This window comes from Chrysemys picta, chromosome 2 (genome assembly GCF_011386835.1).
Source record: "Chrysemys picta bellii isolate R12L10 chromosome 2, ASM1138683v2, whole genome shotgun sequence".
NCBI classification, from domain to species: Eukaryota; Metazoa; Chordata; order Testudines; family Emydidae; genus Chrysemys; species Chrysemys picta.
In genome coordinates, this window is record NC_088792.1 from 10,995,899 (window position 1) to 11,023,894 (window position 27,996).

Genomic DNA, 27,996 nt, shown 5'->3' on the forward strand with positions numbered 1-27,996 from the left:
TAGACCTGGCCATAGTCACTTAGGGTGAGACCCACAAAGGGGCTTACGCTGAGCTTCACAGCATCAAATTTTAGGTGCCTAGAGAATCACAGGAACAGACTGCAATCCACTCAGCGTGAGTTAAGCTCCTAGGCTCCTATGGACAGAGAGAGAGAGCGGCGCCTAAGTGTGCAACCCACACAACGCAGCATGCTAGGTGAGGAGCCGCCTAAGCTGGCCACTGGGAGATGCCACCCAGGGGTGTACGTGCTAAGCCCCAGACCTCCCATGGTGAGAGGCTCCGAAGTCCAGGCTGCAGGGAGGTGCCTAGCTCTGCTTAGTGGTCCACAAATGGACACCCACCACCTGAAGTCACATGGCTCAGGTGCCTAATGGGTTTCTTGTGGGAACGAGTTAGGTGCCTGCTTCACACCACAAAAAATAGCAGGAGGTGAAGTGGGTCAAGCACTCAGCTGGGATGTGGGAGACCCAGGTTCATTTCCCCCCTCTCTGCCAGCAGGGGAAAAAAACACTTAAACAGGGGTCTCCTACCTCTCTGAAGAGGTGCACTGAGCTACGGGATATTCTGATGTGGGGCTAAGTAATGAAAGAGGGATTGGAGCAGGGGGTCTGGACCCGGGACCTCCCACCTTCCAGGTGGGTGCCCTACTCACTGAACTAGTGTCTTTCCCTCTTTCTGGCCCAGTGACTGTTGAAGTATTTATCCCCAGTGGAGCAGTCATTGGGCCAGAGAGAGAGAGAATTATAAAGCTGGGATCAGATGCCTAAGCATCTTTGTGGATTCCCCTCCATAGGCATTCTGAAAATTTTACTCATTCTCATTTTGTGTGTGCCTTGAGTAGAGTTGCCCCTGGTTGCAGAGACATCCCAGGCAAATAGGAGTTTGGGGTGTTCTCTGACCCAATCTCAAATCTCCTTCACCCAATCCCATCTCTTCTTGTTTTCCACCTATCCTACCAGCTCACACAGCTATGTCCTCACTACTATTTTTAGCAAGCTAGATAGATTACAGCTATTGTGCAAATGTCCACATGCATATCACACCCCCAGTTGCAGTGTAGATATAAACTATGCTAGAAAAATGCACCACTGTAATGACATTGATTAATAATCATGGATCTAATTAAACCAGTGCAAACCCTAATGTAGACGCACTTAAACCAGTTTTACCCTCACTTATTTGTGTTTAGCTTATGTTGGTAGCTTACCAAGTTAAGTTACATCTATATAAGTGACAGTTGCCCTGGTTTAAGTGCTTCTGCATTAGGAGTTTTCTCTGGCTTAATTAGATTGAGTTTTAAATCAGTTTAGTTACACTGGTGCACTTTTAAAGCATAGACAAGGTCTTATTCCTATACAATGACCATTAGGGGTATGTCTACACTTTACACCACTCGTGTTGGTGTGTAGGATATGTGCGGTCACATGCCCCAGTGAACAGCAAGCTGCGTTCACGTGAGTTAACTGCAATTAATCAACAGCCCTACTCAAGACACCAAAACCAGCACAGACTATGGGGCAGTACAAGGAAAATGTTTGAGGAATGATCACTATTTAACAGGTTACCTGCCATAACACATTGGTGAGAATGCAATGAGTAATCTTGCAAAATTCAGGGTGGGTCAGAGAACATATCAAAGTGGCGTTTGCTGGTCAGATTGTCTATGACAGATCAGGCTAGCCTCCAGAATCAATTTACCAAATACCTTCTGGTGTAATTTCTCTTTCTTGCAAAGAATATATTTCTTTGTGCAATGGCGTCCGTCACCAATGTGACTGGTCACCTTCTTGTGACATTGTCTCTGGAACTACCACCCGCTGGACACAGTACTTCTAGATATGATGTGAAATTGGTAGCACGTTGGCTCTCACTGGTTGGTTTGTGCTCTCTAGAACCTGTCACTTGGTGGTTCCCCACCTTCACCCAAGAATATTGGGAATCACCTGTATAATGGAGAGAGCTACCATGAACAGTTTGGCTAATAGCATTAATTATTTTATTTTCCACTCTCTATTATTCCAATTTTAATTTACTGGTTCCCCCAGTGGTAAAATTCTCCCCTCCCCCCCATGCAGATCTAGGACCTAGAACCAGTCATGACCAATGCGAAGCACCATATTTCAGGAAGGTCAATGAGATCATCGGAAAGGGTTAAGGATGAGCAACAGGAATAAGAGAAGAGGGACACTGTATACTTATAATGAGAAGGAGGAAAAAGAGGGATTGCATTTATTGTGGTGGGAGAAAGGGACATGACTGAAGTCTCCAAGAGGCTCTCTAAGAGGATAATGTGAGTTGAGAGAGCTAAACCATTAGATTGAATGATAATATACAGGACTTGGAGGGCCAATACAGTACAAGCAAAAAGCAGCTGAAAAGATCATTTAGGCATAGTATTTTTAGATGGAGAGAGGTCAGTTTAGGGTACCAGCAGGGGGAACTAAGGTAACCAAGAAGACATACTAGACAGTTAGGCCTGAATGCACATAAGGAGTTAGGTATTAGATTGTCCCAAATGAAACATATGACAGAGACAGGGAGAGAGGACAAAAGCATGAAAATCACTCTACAGTAGGATGGGTAGAGAACTCACCCAGGTGTGGGAGACTCAGGATCCAGTCGTGCTACTCCTATGACTCTTCCATTACTTATCTAGAGTGCAACAGCTTGAACATAGCTCAGTGGTTTGAGCATTGGCCTGCTAAACCCAGGGTTGTGAGTTCAATCCTTGAGGGGACCACTTCGGGATCTGGGGCAAAATCAGTACTTGGTCCTGCTAGTGAAGGCAGGGGGCTGGACTTGATGACCTTTTGGGGTCCCTTCCAGCTCTATGAGATAGGTATATCTCCATATAAACATGGAGACAACTAAATGAGTATCACATCAGAATACACATAGCCCAGTGGTTAGAGCACTTAGCAGAGACGTAGCAGATCCCAGTTCAAATCCCTTCTCCCCATCAGGTGCAGGGGGCGGGGGTGTCTCCCATATCCCAGGTGAGTACTCTAATCACTGGGCTAGAAGTTATAAGGGAGGCCCTCCTCCACTTCCTGCCCCCCATTGCTTGGGTGATCTCACCTGAAGGACTGATCCAGTAGGGGGCCTGTGAGCATGCTTCTTGGATCAGGCCCCACCCGTGACGTAGGCAGTCGAACACCCATCTTCCCCTGGTTTATGAAATGCTCCGGAGCTTAAGTGTCTGGATGCCTAGAAAGAGGCACCAGTCCCAGTTCACATGTAATATAAAATGTATAATGTGAATGCACATTGGAAAACATAATCCCAACTGTACATATAAAATGATGGGGTCTAAATTAGCTGTTACCTCTCAAGAAAGATCTTGGCATCATTGTGGACAGTTCTCTGAAAATATCCACTCAATGTACAGTGGCAGTAAAAAAAAAAGATAACAGAATGTTGGGAATCATTGAGAAAGGGATAGATAATAAGACACAAAATGTCATATTGCCTCTATATAAATCCCTGGTACGCCCACATCTTGAATACTGCGTGCAGATGTGGTCGCCCCATCTCAAAAAAGATATATTAGAATTGAAAAGGTTCAGAAAAGGTTAACAAACAAAAATGATTAGGGGTATGGAACAGTTGCCATATGAGGAAAGATTAAAAAGACTGAGAATTTTCAGCTTGGAAAAGATACGACTAAGGGGGATATGATAGAGGTCTATAAAATCATGACTGGTGTGGAGAAAGTAAATAAGGAAGTGTTATTTACTCCTCATCACACAAGAACTAGGGGTCACCAAATGAAATTAGTGGGCAGCAGGTGTAAAACAAACAAAAGGAAGTATTTCTTCGCACAATGCACAGTCAACCTGTGGAACTCCTGGTCAGAGGATGGTGTGAAGGCCAAGACTATAACAGGGTTCAAAAAAGAACTAGGTAAGTTCATGGAGCATAGGTCGATCAATGGTTATTAGCCAGGATGGGCAGGTCTCCGCCACAAATGCTGCATTGGCACCGCTGCACCGATGGAGCTGTACTGCTGCAGTGCTTTCATGAAGATGCTCTAAGCCGTCGGCTTAGTTACTCCACCTCCGTGAGAGGCGGTAGCTATATGGGCGGGAGAAGCTCTCCCAGCGACACAGCACTGTCTAAACAGGGGTTAAAGGTCAGTACAACTACGCTGCTCAGGGGTGTGGATTTTTCACACCCCAGAGTGACGTGGTTCTACCAAAGTTAGTGTGCAGTATGTACAGTATTGGCTAGGTCTACATTGGTGTAATTCCCAGCTCGGGTAGCCCTACCTGTGCTAGCTCTGATTGTGCCAGCGTGCTAAAAATAGAAGTCTCTCTGCGGCGCAAGTGGTGGGATGGGCTGTCCACCTGGTATGTGTCCTGTCTGAGGCCCTAGGTATATTTCCTCAAGGTGGAAATGATAGCTGTAATTCCAGTGTAGCCAGACTCACTGATGATTTCCTGTTCGAGAAACTGCATGAAGAAGTTTGTGGTTGGTGTCAGCGACTTTTGGATTACAGACATAAAGAGAGCTAGAATATTCTAGTGCAATGAAAGTGAGTAATGCTCTTTAATACAGGAATGTGACAAATGATATTTTTGTCCAACCTTTCCAAGCGCTAATGATGAATGTCATGAAATAATGAAGCTCTACTGAATTTGTGAATGGCGTTAAGGCCTTAGTGTCAGATGAGATAAACGCAGTGCGAGGCATTTTATGGTTTCCATCTTTTATCTGCCACAAGTCAGGATATGAGACACTGGAAGAAAACATTGCTTTATCAAGGAGGAAATTTCATGCACTAAATCTTTGCTTCCTAATATTTCCACTCTAACTAGAAACACAGATGGCTTTGATTTTCCACTGCCCTGCACACCTTGTGTTGGCATTCATATCGCGGCAAAGGGATTCCAGAACGGACATAAAATGCTACCAAGTTATTAATTTCCTCATTGGCTTTTCTGTAGTGCTCGTCACTGTGCTGTGAGTGCTTCACAATCATCCACAACAAATTTAGCTTCACAACACACCTGGACTCGGGAGATATGCATTCAATTCCTGGCTCTGCAACAGGATTCCTTTGTGATCTTGGGCAAGTCATTTAATCTCTTCGTCAGTTAACCACCTGTAAAATGGGGATAATATTGCTTCCTTTCTCCCACCCTTAGTCTGTCTTGTCTATTTAGACTGTATGCCTTTAATACCAGGGACTGTCACTTAATAAATGTATGTGCAACCTCCAGCATAACTCATCATCTCAAATGAGGCCTGCAGGGGCTCCTGTAATGAAAATAATCAACAACAATGCAAGCAGCAGACTCTATTACTTTGCCCACAAGTCAAGATTTAAAGTCAGCTTTCCAGAACTGCTAGACCAGTGACTTAACCCGCTTTCTCTTTTGGCCTTCTTGTGCTTATTACTTGTCAGGTTATCACCTCTGCTGGGGGCCAGATTTTCTGTCTGATATAAAAGAGATTTTATTACATACAACGGAAGCTTGTCTGTTTTATACATCAGATAATTAATTAACTAGAGGCCCAGACTGTCTTGTGTAACAAAGATTTTATTACATACGCTGATTTAATTTTCATGGCATAATTGTAATACTAGAGGGTTTTACTGAAAGCCATTTTGGGTCACTAATCTAGAGTAGTTTTTCCCAGAGGAGAGAAAAGATGAAGTATGATCTAGTGGTTAGGGTATTCCTTGTTACTTGGGAAATGTGGGTCCAAGTGCCTGATCTGCCACAGACTTCCTGCTATGGCATGTCACATAGCTTCTCTGTGGCTCACTTCCTTATCTGTGATAATAACACTGCCAGGGCCGGCGCTTCCACTTAGGCGACCTAGGCGGTTGCCTAGGGCACCAGAATTTGGGGGGAGCGGCAATTCGGCGGCGGGGGGGTCCTTCCACGCTCCGGGTCTTCGGCAGCAATTCTGTGGCGGGTCCTTCACTCGCTCCGGGACCTGCTGCCGAAGTGCCCTGAAGACCGGGAGCGCGGAAGGACCCCCCCGCCGCAGAATTGCCGACGATGACCGGGAGCATGGAAGGACCCCCGCCTAGGGCACCAAAAACCCTGGCACCGCTCCTGAACACTGCCCAACCTCCCAGTGGTGTTGTGAGGATAAATACATTAAAGATTGTGAGGCACTCGGATATTAGAGTCATGGGGATCACGTAAGTACCAGAGATAGATAGTTGGTGAATGCCTACCGAGTGAATAGCAATACATTCGTTTCCCTTCAGTAGAGAGAAGTTGTCCTAGTGATGCAATGACATTTATATTGCATCCAGGCAGAGTTAGATCCAGAAAAGTCCCGTTACCCCAAAACACAGACATATGAGTTAGTTAATGGAAATCGGGAATTTCCCCACCTATTTATGCATGTCCTTAAATTAGCATCCAACGGTGCAGTATCCCAACATCTACTTGACCCTTCTTCCAAATCAATAGCTGGTGCCATCTTGAAATTATATCTAGAGAAGTACAGATCTCTCTGACAATATAAGTTCTTATACAGGAGCCCACCACCATGACATCTAAGTCCCCAGATAGCGGGGGGAAAAATCTTTGTAAATGGTTGCTGCAGTTACAGCATTCCTTGAACTATTCTTGTTTCGAAACAGTGGCCCAGTTCTGCACATGAACGTCAGTGCAGTCCCCAGAGAAACAGAGAGCAGAATTCAGAGTAGCAGAATCTGGCTCAGTGATTGTATGTATATCACCCACCAGCCTCTAATCCATATAAACTACAGCTGCTAAGATGATCTGGCCTATGTGTTGCTCCAACCACATCGCCTTCTTTGAGCCCCTGCAGAGGCTCCCAAGTTTCATTGCATCAAGGTCACGTTTCTCGTCCTCATCTTCAAGGCTCATCATCAACTCTACCTGTCCACTCTTGTCTCTCACTGCATCCTCCTCACACTTCCTCGGCACCAGCAATGGTGCCAATCATAGCTGCTCATTTGTCAACTTTGTGCACCAACAACTCCCACCATGCCTTCTTCCACACACTGGCCCTCACACAGGAATGCCCAACCTGGCAGGCCACTCCTCCTTCAAATCTCTCCTCCCTGCCACAGTGTCTCTGAGAAATCAGCCTGTTAACCGCCTGAGGGGCAGCTGGGACAGTTGGCACTTACGTCATTTGTTTACAATGATCGGGGGGGGGGAGGAGGGGGAATTGCAAGTATGTATACAACTCAATTATCGAACCTTTGTGTCAGGGCTTTGTCACAGGATCGGCTCCTATACACTGGATTCCTCTTTGCAGGCAGTCCTCGTGCTTTCTTATGTAAGTTCACCAGAGTGTACTTTATTTATAATGTCTTATGAAGCTTCATGTCCCATCACAGTAAGGCTTTCCGTAAGTTTCAACGTACCCGCTAGGCACAGGGTGGGGAGGTAAAGGGGAAGGGAGGTCTCACCTCTCTGAGATTCTGGTCTTCTTTGCCCTTCCTTCCAGCGTCCCTGTCTCCCAATTAACAATCCTCAGCTGATGAGCTGAATACGCTTGTTAACCACAAGAAAAGAACAGGAGTACTTGTGGCACCTTAGAGACTAACAAATTTATTTGAGTATAAATTTGTTAGTCTCTGAGGTGCCACAAGTACTCCTGTTCTTTTTGCGGATACAGACTAATACGGCTGCTACCCTGAAGCTTGTTAACCAGTTAATCACACAGACCTAATAAATTATCTCCCTATTTGGCCCAGGTGGGGATGCATACAAAGTACACTGTGGTGAGCCAGCCCTAAGCTACTCCCACTCTGTCACAGGCTGGTTCAAAATTTTCCAGAAAAAGGGCTTTTCAATGGAAAGCTGGGTTTTCAATTAAACACAAGTTTCATGAAAGGCATCTGCTTTCTGTGGAGAATTAAGACTTTAGTCAAAAAAAAACAAATGCTTAAAGCCCAAATATTTCTTTCAAAACCAGAAATATTTTGATTTGAATATGCTGCTGAAGTGTCTTCTGGAAGTTGTAATTCAACTGTCTCATGTCCCCCCATCTCTTCTCTGGGCCAGGCTCCTTGGCTGGACCACATCTCCCATGATGCATTATTGCTAAGGACTCACACGATACATTGCCTTCCCCTCCACGAGAGAAGATTGTGGAGCATCATGGGAGATGAAGAGTGACCAGGGACCCTGGTCACAAGAGGATAATGGGAGTATGAGGTACCCAAGCTACAACTCTCATGCAGTACTACAGCAACATTTCTGAACTGAAGTTTTTCAGGTTTTGGATGGAATTTTTTGGTCTTCAAATTTTCACTTAACCCTCCCCCCCCGCCCCACCAAAAAAACAAAACAAAACAAACAAAAAACCCAAACAAAAAACCCTCAACATTTTTTGTGGAAAATTTAGAGGGAAACTACTTTTTTCCATTTTTGTCAAAATTTTCCAAGGGGGAAAAAAACATTTTTCTACTTTGTATGCAACTTCTCAGAGTGGGATTTTCAAAGTGAACAGCATTGGCCCAACTCTGTTCTCATTGAAGTCACTGGTTAAACTCCCATTGACTTCAATGGGAGCAGAGTTAGGCCAACGGTCAGTGATAATCCCATCCATGGAGTGCAAGGTGCAGGGACTCTGTCTTCGTATGCTTTATATAGGACCTAGCAAAATGGGGCGCCAACTGTGACTGGTGTCTCTGGTCTCTACTGTAATGTAAAGAAACAATGGAAAATAATAACTGTGAATCCATATCAGTAGGCTGGGGATTTGGGCATACCAGTGAGGAGATAGATACAAGGGTGTAGTCAAGTAGGTTAGTTACTCAACTACTTACCTACTTCTAGGGGGGAGGGATAGCTCAGTGGTTTGAGCATTGGCCTGTGAGTTCAATCCTTGAGGGGGCCACTTAGGGAGTTGGGGCAAAATCAGTACTTGGTCCTGCTAGTGAAGGCAGGGGGCTGGACTCGATGACCTTTCAAGGTCCCTTCCAGTTCTAGGAGATAGGATATCTCCATTATTATTAACTGATAAAGAATCATAGAATTTAAGGCCAGAAGGGACCATGAGGTCACCTAGCCTGACCTCCTGTGTGTCCTTGGCTATTAAAATCCACCCAGTTACCAATAACCTTTCTTAGATTAAAGCATTACAGCCCTTGACTGGCTACAATGTCTCATTTTCAGACGGGCTGAGCACCCACAACTCCAGCTGAAGTCAATGGGGAGTAGCACATGTGCATTACCTCTGAATAGTCATCACGGAGTGTTTCAACTTTAATTTTCAAACAATAGCATGATCACCATTCACCAGAAGGAAGGTGGAGTGAATCAAGATAGAAAATACCAAGTGACATTTATAGTAAACGAACTGTCTAGTTTCACTTACCTAGAGAACTGGAGAAGAAGATAAAATATGTTGGGCATGGGATCACCACAACTTCTCCCACTGCTGCTGAGGGCCAGCAGGTTATGTTGTCCCACATCCTTGCGCAACCTACAGAAAGAGAAGAGAAACAGATGACCATATTACAACATTCAGAGACTGCTCTGTCTGCGTTGTATGGAAAGCACACAGAGAAACCCTATGCAGGGCATGATTCATGGCTACCTTGCGAACAACCAGCTCTATCTAGTTTTCCAACTCTCTCAATCAAATCCCAAACCTGGATCAGAGGATTACAGAAGTTAGAGCTGGAAAAGATTGTTTAGATCCCTGAGACGACCCCCATGTTAGTGTACTATATACTGCTCTAAATGGAGGTTGGCTCACAATACTACACTTTATCTTAGACGCAAACCAAAAAGGGATTTTAAAAATATGTGCTGAAGACCCAGAATGAGGGATTTAACTCTGACAAATGGAAAGAGTGAAATAATTTGGGATTATGTTCTTTAAACACACAGTTTTCAATAACCTCAGTTTCAAGATTCAGCATTTGTGGTATCAAACATTTTCTGGAATTGACAGGGAGACACAAGCCACATCTGCGTAGGACTGAGACAAATCTGGGTTAATAGTGAGTGGTGCATTTTATAGATGGAAACACTAGAGATTCTCAGATTAAATCTCTTGCTCCCCCTCCAAATTAAAGTACCTGATCTGAACACACCAACCTGTGCACAAGATGTGACTGCTTCTGTTCCTTTCTAACTCCCCCATTCCTCATGCCACTGAAACTGTCACTCCCATAGGTGCAAAATTATGGTTGATGCAGTGGATGCGTTGGGTGGAAGGAGTAAATTATATCCCAGCAGATTTTTTTAAACCCCCAAAACAGAGTCATGCAAGACACTCCATGAAGTCCATTTAGGACTTCGCTATTGCTACTGCAGTTTCATTGAAACTGAAATGTTTTCTGGGAATAAGTCGATTTCAACAAAATTTTGATAGACTGTTTCATTTCAATGTGGAAATGTTTAATTTTGATGTGATCAACTCAACTTAATTTGTTTTGACATAGATTATATTAAAATATCGTTTTAATATGTTATATACTGTTTATTATACCATTTAATGTATAGATGTTATTTAATTTTTAATATAAATATCAAAACTAAATTAAAGTAAATGTTTTGACACTATTGAAACAAGATATCTCGAAGATCCTGAACTGAACTTTTTTGAAATTTTTGTTTTCCTGGACATTTCAAAATGTTTGCGTTTTGTTCTGATTTGGAATGAAAAAATATATCAGAATTCCATACAGAATGTGAATAATAGATAGATAGATAGATACTGCAGCTATTTCCCTCTAGCAATCCTGTTCAAGAGTCACCCATGATGTGGCATAGAACAATTCCCCAAAGGCTAGGAAAAGGCTGTGGTTAAATCCAATGTCCCAGAGGGTGGAACTGGATTGTAAAGAAAAAAAGCGCTTAGTAAAACATGTTTCGAATAGTAAAAGAAACTCAGAAAACCACTGTCAAGGCATATTTCTTCAGAAAATATTATTGATGTGAAACAGGCCAAACGTTTTCACTCATGCTACCCAAGAGCCTAACTCCACAATCGATTTGCCAAGACTGCATCAGCGCCTTTGATACCTCAGATCAATAAGGAGAGAGCAAACAACAATGCTTTGAACAACCAGAAAGCCGAAAAGCAACCTCAACTCCCTTTGGAAGTTATAATCAAAGCTTTATCTTTGTTTTTACTGGGGTAAATGGAAATTTTCGAATGCAGCTTTGAAGTGGGATTATTGGAGATTGTAAAGAAAATAACTCAGAATATCTTCTTCTTGTAACCTCCGCTTTTAGATTAATTAAAATACAATTTTCCAACTTTTAACATTAGCTACAAAGCTCAGTTCTCAGAGGCTCATATTTAATTCCCACGAAGTTGTGACCAGTAGGGCCAAAGATAAAGACATCAGAATTCTATCCATGGAGAATAGATGGTTTCACAACAGGATCTCTCAACATCTAGAGCTCTGGGCCTATCAACCTAGGTACTTACAATGTATTCGCAACCACGGGACATATTATCTGAAACTCTGGACCAGGGGTTGGCAACCTTTCAGAAGTGGTGTGCCGAGTCTTCATTTATTCACTCTAATTTAGGGTTTCCCGTGCCAGTAATACATTTTAACGTTTTTAGAAGGTATCTTTCTATAAGTCTATAATCTATAACTAAACTATTGTTGTATGTAAAGTAAATAAGGTTTTTAAAATGTTTAAGAAGCTTCATTTAAAATTAAATTAAAATGCAGAGCCCCCCGGACCTGTGACCAGAACCTGGGCAGTGTGAGTGACACTGAAAATCAGCTCGCATGCCGCCTTCGTCATGTATGCCGTAGGTTGCATATCTCTGCTCTGGACCAAGATGGAATCCAATATAAAATACAAGATGAAAGTACTGGATGGCTTCCTAAAGGAGAACACTTTTGTTCTGAGCGTAGTTTAAATGTCTACATCTAATACTTACATTACAGTTCATTTGTTCTTGTTTGAAATGCAAGGCACAGAAAGAACCAATGCCTACATCCTTCAGTAAACAGATTTCGAGCTATGCAGAGACAAGATATAGCTATAATGGATATCCATGTGATAGCTTGCACTTATCACACATCTGACCACCTCACTTGTACTCTGTCCACAAACCCATCTCCCTTGGGACTGCTTCTGTCATTCCAAACCTCTGAGCAGCTTCTAATGCGCATTAAGCTTTTGTAAAAAGATTACGGTAAAACAAATCCAATGGCTGGAAGTTGAAGCTAGACAAATTCAGACTAGAAATAAGGTGCACATTTTTAACAGCTAGGGTAGCTTACCAAGAGTTGTGGTGGATTCTCCACCACTGGACATTTTAAAATCAAGACTAGATATTTTTCGAAAAAGATATGCTCTAGTTCAAACAGGAATTAATACAGGGAAGTCCTACGGCCTAAGTGGTACATGAGGTCAGACTAGATGATCACAATGGTCTCTTCTGGCCTTATAATTTACGTAAACAGCCTGTCGGAAAAAAATGTTTCCTTCTTTCCCCAAGAAAGAATTTTGCCCAAGAATACAGTGATCTGAGGACTGCAGCGTTGTGTTCAGTTCATAGAATCATAGAATATCAGGGTTGGAAGGGACCTCAGGAGGTCATCTAGTCCAACCCCCTGCTCAAAGCAGGACCAATTCCCAACTAAATCATCCCAGCCAGGGCTTTGTCAAGCCTGACCTTAAAAACCTCTAAGGAAGGAGTTCTGCACCAGCGACAGCCCGTAAGCCGTCAGGGCTAGAAACTGGTGCTAAGACCCCTTGGAAAGATTTCCAATCTCCCCTATGGGATACACAGCACAGGGCTTTCACCTGGCAAGATCTTGGAGATGCTGGACTGCAGATCCATAATATTGTTATGCATGGAAAAGCTGTTTTAGGCAATTTCTAGAGGTTTTAAAATCTCTTCTATCCTCCTCCAAAGTCTGTCCAAGGGGACTTGTGATAATATTTGCCCCACTAAAGCCAACGGGGAGACATCTTTTGACTTCAATGAGCTCTGGATCAGGCCATTTGGGAGCCAATCTATACAAGGAGGTGACGGAACCTACTTATTTTCATTACTCTACTTATGTGTTAATGAAATGTTGCTAAACAAGGTTTACCGCTAAAATTGTTTTTTTTCCCCCTGCCACACGTGTGGCACGTACACAATTCATGCTGGGGAGATGCAAAGGTTTTATCAGCACTTGCTGGAGGTTATTTGCATCCGTCAGCCACGGCTTCACCTTTCATGAATAATGTGACCCTATTAAATTCGTGCTGACAAAACTCTTTCATAGCTTGAAGGTCAAATGAAACCACTACGATCATCTTGTCTGACCCCTGGCAAAACAGTGGTGAGGGAATTTCATCTAGTGATTCCTGTAGGGGAGGGAAACATTCCTTCTGACTATGTAAATGCACACTATAAATACATCAGACAGATAAACACCAGGGAGGGAGAGGAGTTATTTAAGTTAAGGGCCAATTTTGGCACAAGAACAAATGGATAAAAACTGGCCGTCAATAAGGTTAGGTTTGAAATTAGATAAAGGTTTCTAACCATCAGAGGTTAATTTGGAACAGCCTTCCAAGGGGAGTAGTGGGGGCAGAAAATCTAACTTGTTTTAAGACTGATCTTGATAAATTTATGGAGGGGTTGGAATGATGAAGTTGCCTACAATGGCAAATGGCCCATCCGTGACTACTATTAGCAAATATCTCCAACAGTTGGAGATGAGACACAAGATGGGCAGGGCTCTGAGTTACTAGAGACCATTCTTTCCAAGGTGTCTGGCTGGTGGGTCTTGCCCACATGCTCAGGGTTTAACCGATCGCCATATTTGGGATTGGAAAGGAATTTTGCTCCAGGTCACAATGGCAGAGACCCTGGGGGTTTTTCACTTTCCTCTGCAACGTGGGGCACGGGTCACTTGCTGGTTTGAACTAGAGTAAATGGTGGATTCTCTGTAACCTGAAGTCTCAAAAGATTTGAGGACTTCAGTAACTTAGCCAGAGGTTATGGGCCTATTACAGGAGTGGGTGGGTGAGATTCTGTGGCCTGCAGCATGCAGGAGGTGAGACTAGATGATCATGATGGTCCCTTCTGGCCTTAAAGTTTATGAGTCCCAATAACTTGTGGTTGAAAACTAGGGCATAACTTGGAGAAAGACATCAACTATTGACACAGGGCCTAGCACAATGGGGTCTTGTTCCATGACTGGGGCTCCTCGGTGCTACGGTAAAACAAAGAAGTAATAATTTAAATGCTCCATGCGATGGAGAATTTATCACATCCCCATATAATCTGTTCCAATGATTAACTACTCTAGCCTATAAAAGTGATGTGACACTATCCTCACTGTTAAAAAGTTGCATCTTATTTAAAATGTTCTAACACCAACTTGCAGCCATTGGATCTTGTTATGCCTTTATCCGTTATGCCTTTGTCTCCAAGGCTATGTCTACACTATGCAGCTTTTAGTGACATGGCTGCACCACTATAGCCGTGCCGCTAAAAGGCGCAGTGTAATCGCTGTTTGTCGGCAGAAGAGAGCTCTCCTGCTGACAAAAAAGCCCCCCAAGGAGTAGCATTAGCTCTGATGGCAAGAAATAGCTCAGTGGTTTGAGCATTGGCCTGCTAAACTTAGGGTTATGATTTCAATCCTTGAGGGGGCCATTTAGGGATTGGGGCAAACATCTGTCTGGGGATTGGTCCTGCTTTGAGCCGTGGGTTGGACTAGATGACCTCCTAAGGTCCCTTCCAACCCTAATATTCTATAAAGCGCTCCTGCTGACAAAGCATACACCCCCGCTTGTCCTGCAAGACTTATCTTTCAGGGGTGTATGTTTTTTTTTTAACACCTCTGAACAACAAAAGTTTTGTCTTTCACTTACCAGTGTACACAAACTCTTAGACTAACGGCCCCCTACAGTCAGATATCTTCCCTCTGGGTGATTACATATAGATGGTGCCTCTTAACCTTCAGTTTCATAAGATAAGTAGCTTGAGCTCCTTAAGTCTCTCATGGTAAGGTATGCAACTTGATATCATATTCCAGCAGAAGGTTTCTCTCTCTAGCTCTCTGGTGTGGTCTTTGTTTATTTTTAATAGGCTAAAAAATTAGACAACACACATGTCAATTCATACAGGGCACAGTCTTTTGCTCTGGTTTACATACCGGGCAGATTAAACCCGATAAATGACTGTTTGAGAAATGTCTGCATTTAAAAATATACAGATGGAGCTTAACTAGGAAGCATCAGAAAATAACCTACAGAAGTTGGGCATGGTCCTGTGATGTTAATGGGTTTGTATAAGAAGACGGGGGAGGGAGGGGGCAGTATCACATGGCCGTAGGTATAGCTAATTTTTAAATTGTTGGAGCGATTTGAGACACTGATTCAAGAAAGCACTTCAGCATGTGCTTAGGTCTCATGTAAGTGCTTCCGAACGAGGGTTGTCATTCCCGGTGTGCCTCCATAGAAATCAACACACTTACATCAAGGAAGAATTTAGCTCTTTATATCCTTGTTTATTCTGAGACCTAGGACTCTTCTACATGGAGACGTAGCGCACAGCAAGAGGGGTGTAAATCTATAGTGCGCCAGCTTGCCGCACACTAACTGGCCATGTGGACCCTGTTACTGCGCACTAAAAGTTCCCTAGGGTGCTTTCAAACAGCAGTAGGTCAAAGTGCACTAGGGAACTTTTAGTGCCCATTAGCAGGGTTCAAACAGCCAGTTAATGAATGGCAAACTAGTGTGCTGTAAATTCACACCCCAGCTTGCTACGCACTATGTCTCTGTGTAGACAAGTCCATAGTAATACAATTTCTCTAGTACCCCTGGATTCCAATATACTCCTCAATATCTGCTAGTGGGTTAGACACCAAAGGAAAGTTGCATTTGACTAAGCTCCCATGGAGGGGGCTAAGATATACAGTCATGAGCATGGTATACATTTATACTATTTGTAACATAAGCTCTGGTTTGACATCAGCTGGCAGTTTTCAGAACTACCCAATGGAGTCAATAGCCATAGAAGTCAGGGATGCCAAAGATCTGTTGTGTCACATTTACATTCCTTGTTATCACTGCAGCAATTTTGCCTATGGTGTATTCTCCAGTGGTTTGCCCAGTCTGGTTATAAATTATCATTCCTACTTGCATTGCCTTATCATCGGATTTTTAAAAGACAGTTAGGCATATAGTGGACTTTTGCAGTAGTGCCTGAGATCCCCAGTCATGGACCAGGGCCCCACTGTGCTAGGTGCTGTACAAACACAGAACAGACAGATGGCCCCTGCCTCAAAGTGCTTGCTGCTGTAACTGGCAGAGTCAGTCAGACTTTAATTCAGTCAAACCATCCAGTAGAAAACCACTATTGTTAAAAAGAGATGCCTGCAAATATATATATTTGCAAACAAGTATAACACACACACCTCCTCAGTGTGGTGTTCTGTCCCATCTAGTGGCACCAAGACCACTTAGCGAGAGTTAAATGAGTTTGCTCTACAGCCTTAGCTAACAGCCAGTTGGCTTTTAGCTCATGCTGTAGAGGCTCATGCACTAAGCTGCAGAGATTCCCGGTTCGATCCTGCCCGTCGACAACTAGGGTTTGTCGGCATTACACAGGCACCTACAAATTCCACCCAGATGGGCGGGGCATCTGCAAAGAGGTGATTAATATAATTTTCTGCAGGCGGTAAAAATAGAGCCTGGTAAAATCAGTGGGAGCTACAGGTAATGATCCCATTTGGGAGTCAGTACACTTTTATACAGGGGCCTAACTTGAAGGATCCAGGTTTGAAAACTTTGGCTTTAGCTTTTTTCACAGGAGAAGAAAGATGACATGGCGGAACGGGAACTGTGAAAGGAAATTAACAGCAGTTCATTGCAAGAGGCCAAAGCACCTTGGGCCATCAGGAGATAGGAAGAGTTTGGAACGATCCAAGTTCGGCCTCACTCTCTACCTGAGGTGTGCCGTGGAGACCTCACTGTGAAGGGATGTACCATCATAATAATTATGATCTATGATTGAGAGGTGAAAAAACACAGGGGCAGCTTGAGTGGTACAGTCCTGCTGCCTTGTGCCACTCTGTGCAAAGCAGCCTTTGAGTCGTCAGTTGAGGGTGAGGGTGGTTCTGTGTAACCTGCACTGACACACACTGACTCTCTGTCCCGCTCTAGTGGCAAGACCACGTACAGAGGCATACGAGTCTGCTAGCGCTTCTGCACGAATGGCCCTGGCCCTTTAGCTTAAGCTGTACAGACTTGTGGTTTGAGATCCCGGGTTCAGTCCCGGCAGATGACTCATCCAGGGCTGACACTGCACGAGGGCCCCACCTGAGGGTGCAGCTAGACTGCCCCTGTGAATTTGGACCATAGACGCCTGACATTGTAAAGACTTCCTAAAGCTAGAACAAGACAGTGGCCAGAATGGATCAGCACTCCGGCATCCTAGTCCTATAAGACCCCAGTACAAGCACCAGATCTGTGTACATGAGCTCCCCTTTCCTAGCCAGCTCTGCAGTTTCCTACCTGGGGAGCTGCAGGTTTGGGTTTATTTTGGCCTTCTGTGACAAACTGGCTTTGCCCTTGGCTAGCTCGGCTTGCAGCAGTTCTTTGCTGAAATCACCCCCCATCCTCTCCCAAACAGCAAAATTCAAACCCTTCACTTCCATTTTCACTATTGTTTCCAGTGTCCCTGGATGCAGCGTAAAGGCTAGGGGCTGCCGACCTCCCCTGCCCTGCCTATGTCTCATCATTCTTTTGATCTCATCGGTACCAACTCTGATCCCAAGTAAATACATCAGTCCAGAGGTTTGCATTTCAACTCTGCATGGCCTCACATTCCCTTCGTGTGCTTTCGCCTGTCACGTTGGCTCGCATCACCCCGGTGCTACAGGCAATAGAGGGATGTGGCAGGGAAAGTGATCTGCCACAGGAAAACAAGAAAGCCATTAGACTAAGGTACCAGCTACTACAGTGCTTTGCTTCCACCAATAATTAGCTCTTCGCAGCATGAAGATACTAATTATTTCTTCTTCCAAGCCACCTCTGACATCCACATTCTGCACGAAATTAACTCAGCCACTTAGAGCAAGCGGAAAGGATTCCCAGACTGATCTTAATTATAGGACGCTTTCTTAGACAGTGCGTTATCATGCTTCCCCTCAATTCAGCCAGACATTGATTTTTTCACTTTATGTGTAAGCAACACTTACTAATAAAAAATGGTTTTGATTTGCATCTCTGCAACAGCTTTCATCAGAAGTTCCCAAGGCACTTGACAAACACTGCAAAGGAAAAGAAATAGAAGACCTTTGCTTCTTTATAATGCATAAAGATAGCTTGATTTTATTTTTCACCTGAGTAATATCAAGAACTTCACGTTTTCTCCTCCTTGTTTTTTATGGTGGTCTCTGTGCAAGACCAGAGAAGAGGGAGAGTTGCAGGTTCTTCATGGAGAGGGTGTTGACTCTTTAACAAAGAGATCTTTTCTCCCAACTGTCTTTCAGGCATTTGAGTTAAACATGCATTAAGAGAAAGACAAAGCCAGATAGCTGTAAACAGATTAGTGCCCTCCGCCCATCCTGTTTTCAGTGGATACTTTTTACACATTAGGATTCCATGAGTTTCCCTATCGTCAATTGAGTCTTCCAAGAAAAGCAGGGTAGACAAGACCTGAACTGCTAAGAAACAAGTGGAGAAATCAACTGTCTTTCAGACTTTCTATATATATCAGAGCAAAGATTAAAAAATGGTATTTTCCCCACCATTTCAGGTCATTTTTAATGAATTAAGCCTTAAAACATTCCTGCAAGGTCAGTGTTTGCACCTAATTTAGAAATGGGTGAACTGAAGCAAAGAGATGTCGATGCTAAAGGCCAAGATTTGCACACACACAGACACAAAAAAAGTTGCCCAAAGTTAGGCTTCTCAACTCTCACCCAATCACCTTCACGGGTCATTTTCAAAAGCTCTGAGTATCTACCAGCTCCCATTGACTTTGCCGGGAGTCACAGTCTGAAAATCAGGCAGTTTATCCAGATTTCCAACATTAGGTTCTTATGTCTGAAAAAAAAAAATCTAGCGTATGCCGAAGGGGCACGACAAGGTAATGGTGGAGCTCTGAGCAGAACTTGGGAGTCCTGGCTCCTCATAGAATGAATAGCCTAACTCTCCACTGAAAGTTCAGCTGACTTGCTCTTCTGTATCAACAATGCAAGTTACTGCCTCTTAGCAAAGCAAGGTGGAGTTAGACTCATAGACTTTAAGGCCAGAAGGGACCATCATGATCATCTAGTCTGACCTCCTGCACATTGCAGGCCACAGAACCTCACCCATCCACTCCTGTAATAGACCCTTAACCTCTGGCTGAGTTCCTGAAGTCCTCAAATCATGGTTTAAAGACTTCAAGTTACAGAGAATTCACCATTTACACTAGTTTAAACCTGCAAGTGACCTGTGCCCCCTGCTGCAGAGGAAGGAGAAAACCCCCCAGAGTTCCTGCCAATCTGACGCAGGGGAAAATTCCTTCCCAAACCCAAATATGGCGATCAGTTACACCCTAAGCATGTGGGCCAGCTGGACCCCTGGGAAAGAACTGTTGTGCACCATGGCGTATTGGCAAAGCCAGCCTGGCATAGAGGCGCAGTGCCATGCTTTGGAGAGCGTTAGCAATGGCATTATTGAGAGTAGGGCTGATTTTTCATTGTCTGACTTGTTCCTATTCTAAGGACACACACAACACATCCGAGCCAGCCTTTCTAGTGCACACAAAAAGGGGTCAGAGTGGTAGCCGTGTTAGTCCGTATCAGCAAAAACAACGAGGAGTCCTTGTGGCACGTTAGAGGCTAACAAATTTATTTGGGCATAAGCTTTTGTGGGCTAAAACCCACTTCATCAGATGCATGGAGTGAAAATTACAGCTGCAGGCATTATTATACTGATACATAAAGACAAGGGAGTTGCCTTACCAAGTGGGGGGTCAGTGCTAATGAGCCAATTCAATTAAGGTGGAAGTGGGCTATTCTCAACAGTTGACAAGATTACACCTTGATTACATTGGCCTCATTAGCACTAAAAAAGTTATTTTTCCTCCCTTGGTATTCACCCGTTCTTGTCAGCTGTTGAGAATAGCTCACTTCCATCTTAATTGAATTGGCTCGTTAGCACTGACCCCGCACTTGATAAGACAACTCCCATCTTTTCATGTGCTGTGTATTTCACAGAATATCATAGAATATCAGGGTTGGAAGGGACCTCAGGAGGTCATCTAGTCCAACCCCCTGCTCAAAGCAGGACCAATCCCCAGACAGATTTATACCTGCCTCTGTATTTTCCACTCCATGCATCTGATGAGATGGGTTTTAGCCCATGAAAGCTTATGCCCAAATAAATGTTAGTCTCTAAGGTGCCACAAGGACTCCTCGTTGTTTTTACCAAAAGGGGTGATTGCAGGCACACCTGTTTAACATTCTCACAAGGGTTGCGCAAACAACGGGCCAAGCAAAGGACCATGGAGGAAAAGATCAAGTTGCTTGATCCTGATGGTTTCTTTATATAGATGTGCCAACCAACCCAACCAACCGAACTTGAAATCTGTGCTTACAGCAGGTATGGTCTATGCGTAAGATACAAAGGAGCTGTCACATTGAATCAGAGCACAGACCCCTCTACTCCTGCATTCTGCCTCTAGCTAGGGCTATTACCAGACACCTCAGAAAAAGGGATAAATGGTGCACCCCTGTCTATTCCAGTGATGGTGTGGGGGAGGTGCACTGGGGTGAAGAATTCCTTCTGGAGGCTGCAATCAGTTGAGGCCCTGTGAGTGAAATGCAGCCTCACCCCCATTTAAATCAATGGGAGTTAGATGCCCAACCCGAATGCTTGGGGATCTGATTAGCCTCAGCCCATTTCCCTAACACACATAGTTGCCAATGGACATTAGTAGCCATCAGATTATCCAGTCCTGCTCTTTTCAGTTTGTCTTAGTGGCTTCTGTTGTAACAGGAGAAATCAAGACTGAGAATGGGGCGAAATGCAGGAGGGTATTTTTGAGCATGCTTGTCCTCTGGTCCAGGGGTGGCCAGACTGTGGCTCTTTTACCATTAAAGTGGGGCTTTAATGTGCCCCCATTCTCCACCTACCAGGCTGGGGGTGGGGGGAAAGCTCAGGACCTCTGCCTTGCAGTGGTGTGGTGTGGTAGGGGCTTCTACCTAGCATGAAGGGGGGTCTTGAGGCTTCTGCCCAGCGGGGACGGGGTCTTGGGGCTTCAGCCCTGTGGGGGGCACCTGCCAGGGCTCAGGGCTTCAGCAGGAGCAGGGCTGAAGCCCCAACCCACAGCTCCCGAACTTCTGAAGATTGTCATATGGGGCTCGGAAGGCCAGTAAGCTCTGGTCTAACGTTACAGAGGGAAGGCGCTGCTGCTGTGGAGACGTACGTGAATAGAGAGAGACAGGCAGACAGGAGGTATAGGACTCAGAGTTTCATGTTTCCCCATTTCTTTGTTCAGACCACCCTTTTCTTTCCAGGTCTTTGTGATACATCCCCATGGGAGAATTCGTCCACCTCCGTTCCCTAAAAGCAGCCCTGTCGATTGAGCAAGCTGAAGCATTCAGTTTACACCCTTCTGATTCAGGTTGACAAGGCCAACGTTTTCAGGAGTGGCTAGAGATTTGGGGTGCCTCCAGGGGTGAAAGTAACATAGAAGACTTACCAGTACGGGGGCCCGGCTCCAAGCCACTGGAAGGGGCGGGGCCTCGGGCGGAGGGGGCAGGGTTAGGGGGTCAGCGCTGCCTTGGGGAGGCTGATCAAGGGTGCTCAGGCGCTTTTGGAGAAAGCGGGCCTTGCTAAATTGTCATGCTGGACACACAAAAACGGAGACATGCAAAATCTCTAGCTGCCCCTGAAAATGCTGGACTAAGCCTTTAGTCAACATCATTCTAATGAATAGATTTTAAGGACAGAAGGGACCTATGATCAGGCATCAGCCTCCAGCATGCCCTTGTGGTCCTGCACGGCCTTACAGCTAGGCAGCTCTTGGCTCCCTCTTGGTGCCTGCAAACATTTACTCCGACCTGGCTCCTGAGAATAAGCTACCCCTTTGTGTGGGTCTCATTTATTATCTCAGTATTAGCTCCTCAAGTCCAGCCCTTTGTCATGGACTGGGATGCGGGCACTCTGGCCTAGTGCTTAGAGCCAGAACAGGAAGCAGAAGACAAGCCAAGGATCAGAGCCGGAGTCAGAAGCCAGGCCAGGGAGCAGGGCTGGAGCAGATCGGAGTGAGATAGGAGCAGGTCTGGAACAAGGCAGATACAGGAGACATGGCAGGTGTATGCACTGAGCAGCCGGCGACCTGACACTGCTGTTGAGCTTAAAGCAGGCCTGTTGGCTCCTTGCAGCCAACAGGGTAGGCCGGCCAATCAGGCGATTCTGCTGCGGCTCAGCTAGGCTCATTAACTGACCTGAGCCAGCTAGCCCCAGGCTTAGCTGAGGGAACCCAAACCCATCGTTCCATCTTCTAACCCTGGGGCTAAGGCCAACGAGCCTCCTCCCCAGGTTCGGGACTCCCCCGCCCTCCTCCTGGAGCTGGATTATGCTTCAGGCCAGCTCTAACCCTCAGTCAGCTTCTCCCCAGCTGACTCCGTTTTACTCTCTCCTTTCACCTGTTGGCTGGGACAACACGTGGACACCCTCTTCCTGTTAGCTCCTCTGGGAGCGCCTCTCCATAGAAGCCTCCTCTCTTTTGGAGCACAGTCCTCCAACAGAGCGGTGGTAGCCTTCTATCAGGTCCAGGCCCTCGTCAGTCAATTAGCTGCCAGCCAGCCACCTCAGCAGTTAATTATTTGCAAGTGGGCCATGTTGACTTGTTCTCCTTAAAGAAACCCATCACGAATAGATTGGACCCTGATTCTCCTTCAAGGGGCCATCCACCTTAAGACGAGATCGATAACAATTGGTTACCCAAGCGTAGGACATTTTAGTAGGGTTATAGCCTACCTAATATATAGATTTATCAGCATACAAGAAATCAAAGTGTCATCCTTAAGAAATGTTTCTACTGGCCCCTACTAAATATGCATTGCTTCCTATGGCATATAAATGGCCAGGCTAGAAATTTCATGACCTTTCAGAGTGAGAAACTATATCATCATTCATATGAATCTCTTCCCCGAAACCTCAGTGGGCTCAGAAAAGCAGCATTCAGACCCAACGGAAGATCGAAATACCTGAGCTTTATGGCTGCACAAGCATAGATTCCCAGCCAACATCGCAATCTTTCTTTTTTCCATAAGTCAAATATTTTTATTGCACTATGAAGTGACATACCCATCAGTTTATATAAACGGAGAACATTTCCAGGAACTGCGGTTACAGACTCCTCTTCCAATAACAAGAGCGGGGCGGCTGACCTTGGGTCTGATCCTAGAGTCCTTCTTCCTGTTAAACCCCGACTGGCTACAGTGAGAGTTTTGCCTAAGCAAAGCCTTCAGGATCTGGTTCTCGCTTATTATAACCACTGTGCAGGCTGGTATTCCAGCCCACAGAGCAGAAGAGCAGAAAGACTGATGAACGTCTCTCCCACAGCTCTGCAGTTGGGGGAGGATTTCACTGTGACCTGACGCTCAGCATCCAGCCTGTATGAAGGCCAAATATTTACTGGCTAGTAAAGAAGACATTACAGCTGATGTTCTGCAAGACATCCTTCATTCATAAATCTCCTTGACTACAAGCCTCAATTAGATCCATCAGCTTGAAAGCTCTGTCCCCCTATCTGCACCCTCCACAGCTTCATGCCCCCATCTCTACATACCAAGTTCTCTAGACACCAGGGTACGTCGACACTCTGTTTTAAACTCAGAGCCCAGGTCTACCAACTCCTCTTGTGGGGCTCACGCTACGGCGCTAAAAACAGCTGTGTAGGTGTTGTAACTGCATGGAGCTCAGGCTCTGAAACCCAGAGACGGGGGTGGGCTTCAGAACCAGAGCTCCAGCCCGAGTCACAATGACCACACGGTTGTTTTTAGCGCTGCTGTGCGAACCCGCGTCCGCAGACCTGGGCTCCGAGACTCGCTGCTGCACGTTTTACAAACAGTGTAAACTTACCTATGGTGGGCTCCTTAGACACACCTAAGACACTTAAAGGCTTGATCCAATGCCCACTGAAGACAGTGGAAAGATTCCCCACTGACTTCAGCAGGCTTTGGACTGGGCCCAGCGCTCCCAGTGGGGCTTTGATGCAGCCTGGGGGATGCCTGTGAGTTGCCAGAGCAGCCCTCAGTTGGCACAAAGCAGAGATATCCTTGCTCTGTTAAATCATCAGTCAGAATCAAAAAGGGCATTTCTTAACCATAAATCCGATAAGGGGAAAAACACATGCAAATCGTTATAGAAAACGAATTAAAGCGTTGCATCTGGGGATTACATTTGAGCAATTATCGTGTCGCCTCTAACACACTATTAGTCTGTAGCAATGGCATTCTCTCCCGTTTATTTGTATAACCTTTGCATAACTAACGCTGTGCGTATTTGCATATTATCCTATTGGAAAAAAAAACCCAGCACAAGAACCAAAAACATTCCCAAATGTTACATGTCTCCAAATGAAAATGCCTTTTTCAGGACAAGATTTGTCTTCATTAAATGGTTGTTAATCCTGAAAAGCTAGAAGACAGCTGTTCCCAAGTTGAATAAACACTGCCGTTTGCTAGAAAGGCTACAACCTGAAAATTTCTACAACACTCAAGACAAAATTAAAGCTTAAAAGCCAATGATGCAGTGAGGCAGAAAATGGATGGAACTGGAATCCAAGACTATAACATGGTTCAAAAAAGAACTAGATAAGTTCCTGGAGGATAGGTCCATCAATGGCTATTAGCCAGGATGGGCAGGGATGGTGTCCCTAGCCTCTGTTTGCCAGAAGCTGGGAATGGGTGACAGGGGATGGATCACTTGATGATTACCTGTTCTGTTCATTCCCTCTAGGGTACCTGGCATTGGCCGCTGTCGGAAGACAAGATACTGGGCTAGATGGACCTTTGGTTTGACCCAGCATGGCTGTTCTTATATTCTTATGGATTCACTCTTCCAACTCAAGGTTCTCATGGGGAAACCTCAACAGGCACAGATGCCTACCAGAATCTTAAGAGAATTCCACAGGATACTTTACATATTCCATTATGCCTTTCTGAGGGCAAGTTCAGAGCAAAATCCAGGTCTTTACTGTACATCTCAGATCGCTTATGTGCAATGCAGATCTTCATCAGTACTCGGTTCCTATGCAAGTCTCCCATCACCAGCAATAAAAAAAATATATATATGGAGATATACCTATCTCATAGAACTGGAAGGGAGCTGTGAAAGGTCATTATAATTTATAAATTGAGTCCAGCCCCCTGCCTTCACTAGCAGGACTGAGTACTGATTTTGCCCCAGATCCCTAAAGTGGCCCCCTCAAGGATTGAACCCACAACGCTGGGTTTAGCAGGCCAATACTCAAACCACTGAGCTATCCCTCCCTTTGAATTTCTTGACAACCGAATCCACTCCAGTCTACCAATGTAAGAGATATATTTTGGGGGATTGGATAGCTTGGAGAACTATTAAGCGCTCCAGATTCCAACATGACACAGGTCAGTAGTGACTGACGGCAGTCGCCATTTTGAGATGCTGTGCAGTGGCCTATGTGAAGTGAGTTTGATGGTCAGAGTCTAATTCCCAATGGACTATTCTATAGAGCCACCCTCACCGTTGGCCCGCTGTTGTTGACAGTCTCAGCAGACAGGCCAACAGCTGAGGGTTTATGATTTTGTTTGAGCATTGCTGAAATTTTCAGGCTAAAGCATTCAGTGTGCATCTGACTTGGGAACACCTGTCTTTAATGGAGGCCCTTGGAGGAGGTCCCTTCAGGCCAGGGGTGAAGCATATTGATAGGGCAGGTATGCGAGGAGCATACTGGATCTGTTCTGGTGATGGAGGACATCAGCCTCAGGGCTGTCAATCCACCACCAACCCCTTTCAAAAAAGCCCAGATCTGACCGCTTTGTAAACTCGGAGGCCTTAGCCAGTTCGGAGGATGAGAATTCACTTCAGTCTTTACAGGAAGAGAGCTATTAATTAGCTCTTATCTTGCTGAACTATAAACAGAGGGTGAGGTATAAACAGACTCCTCATTTAAACTGCATTAACCTTTTTCCTAGTTGGATTTTTAATTTCCTTCTGGTTGCTGCCTTCTCTTGTAAAACACGTCTTGATTTCTTCAAAATCTGACAAAGCAGCCCAGGCCCCAAATCTGGCCTTAAAACCCAATGTTGGTTATATGCACCCGAAGCTGGAAACAAGAGTTGCTCTTCACGGAGGTTAAACTTTGTACGTCCTACACACCAAGAATACATATAATGGGCGACACGGGTTTGCATGCAGTGATGCCGTATGCAACTGGCCAGATGAGCTTGCAGATCCTGACTTGGATGCACACATCATAGTGTATTGCATGAGTGAGTAAGTGCATGGGAGTTTGAAATCTGGGCCACCATTTCCCCTCGGGCTTTAACAGAAGTAGCAGCAATCACTTTTCCTATATCACAACTGAGTCTCAAACTATGGGTCTCCATGATGAAAAATGGAAACCAGTGGTCTGGTCCTGCGAGGTGCTGAGCTCACTTAACTCCCACTGAAGTGCACAAGAGCCAAGTACCCTCACAACCAGGCATTTGGTACCTGGCAGACTCGACACCTAAAAGCTATAAGCAGGGGATGCCGCGGAATCCTGTCAGTGCAGAAAATCACATCCCCCTTGCTCTGGCCATAAATTCTGATCTTCAGCTAATCTCTGAGCTTTAATGGTCCCTTCGGTCTTCTTGCTCACTTCATTGACACCCAAGTATGTGTTTTCCAGGCCATTAAAGCAATCTCCAAGCTGTGGGCAAGCTTCCTAAGACTCCCACCCCTCTCTAATAAGCTCTGTTTATGGCGTTGCGCCTTGCTGCTCAGCACCGTAGACCAGAGAGCCGCTTGTCTGAATGCACGTTACGCAGCAGCCTGACAAATTACTTACAACCGATTTCACAGCTCTGTCGCTAATTCTCATGTTGCTTAAGGAATGAATGATTAGCAAGGGAATTGATTAGCAGTAATGAGATAATCAGATTAGGAACACAGTCGACTGATCTAGTCCCGCTTGCTTTGGCTTGTCTCGCTGGTAAATCCCCTCCGTTTTTTAGCGCTGCTATTTCAATGAAACCAAGCGGTGTGTAAGCTGCAGAGGAGGAGGGAGGAATTGCTTTTTTGGGACCGTTACATAACGAACACAAGTCAGTGAGCAGCGATTCGCTAAAGGCTTTGCGGAGCGCCTCCCGGCACGCCCTCGGGGGCTCCAGAGCGCTGCACGTGGGGAGACATTTGCCAGTGTCTGTAGGCTCTGAGAGCAAAATGAGGACAAGAACTTTCCTCTTGCTCTACTGTGAGAAAGTGCGTTGCTGCTGTAGGTAATGTTATTACTAGCTACACAAACTGCAGAGTCACAGCTTATCAGGCCAGAAGGGACTAGTCTGCGCTCCTGTGTAAACCAGGCCATAGGACTGCTCTTTATCCATTCCTGTTTGAGACAGAGCATGTATCTTCTAGGAAAACAGCCAATCTTTATTTTAAAATTGCCAGTGGTGGAGAATCCGCTATTCCTTTGGTCAATTGTTCCAGTGGTTAATTACCCTCATGGTTAAAAAAATGGCACCTTGTTTACAGTCTGAATTTTTCTACTTTCAACTTCCAGCCATTGGATTTTGTTATACGTTGGTCTGCTAGATCGGAGAGTCCTCGGTTATCAAATTTCTGTTCCCCGGGCAGGTACCCTAGACTGTGATCAAGTCGCCCCTTAACCTTCTCTTTGTTAAGCTAAACACACTGAACTCTTGGAGTCACTAGAAGGCTAGTTTTCTAATCTTTCAGTCATTATTGTGGCTTCTCCCTGAATCATCCACATCCTTCTTGAACTGCGGACACCAAAACTAGTCACAGTATTTCAGCAGTGGTCGCCCCGGTGCCAATTACACAGGTAATAAAATCTCCCGGTTCTCCTGTTTC

General features: G+C 45.0%; 1 protein-coding gene across 3 annotated transcripts in view; it reads right to left on the reverse strand.

The window, feature by feature from the left end:
• VIPR1 (vasoactive intestinal peptide receptor 1) overlaps positions 1-27,996 on the reverse strand; it is a 175,046-nt gene that overhangs the window by 73,459 nt on the left and 73,591 nt on the right. For all 3 annotated transcript variants that reach the window (XM_065582638.1, XM_065582637.1, XM_065582636.1), the window contains exon 3: positions 9,326-9,433. In XM_065582638.1, coding sequence (XP_065438710.1) covers positions 9,326-9,433 — 108 coding nt within the window. The remainder of the gene's footprint in view (positions 1-9,325; positions 9,434-27,996) is intronic.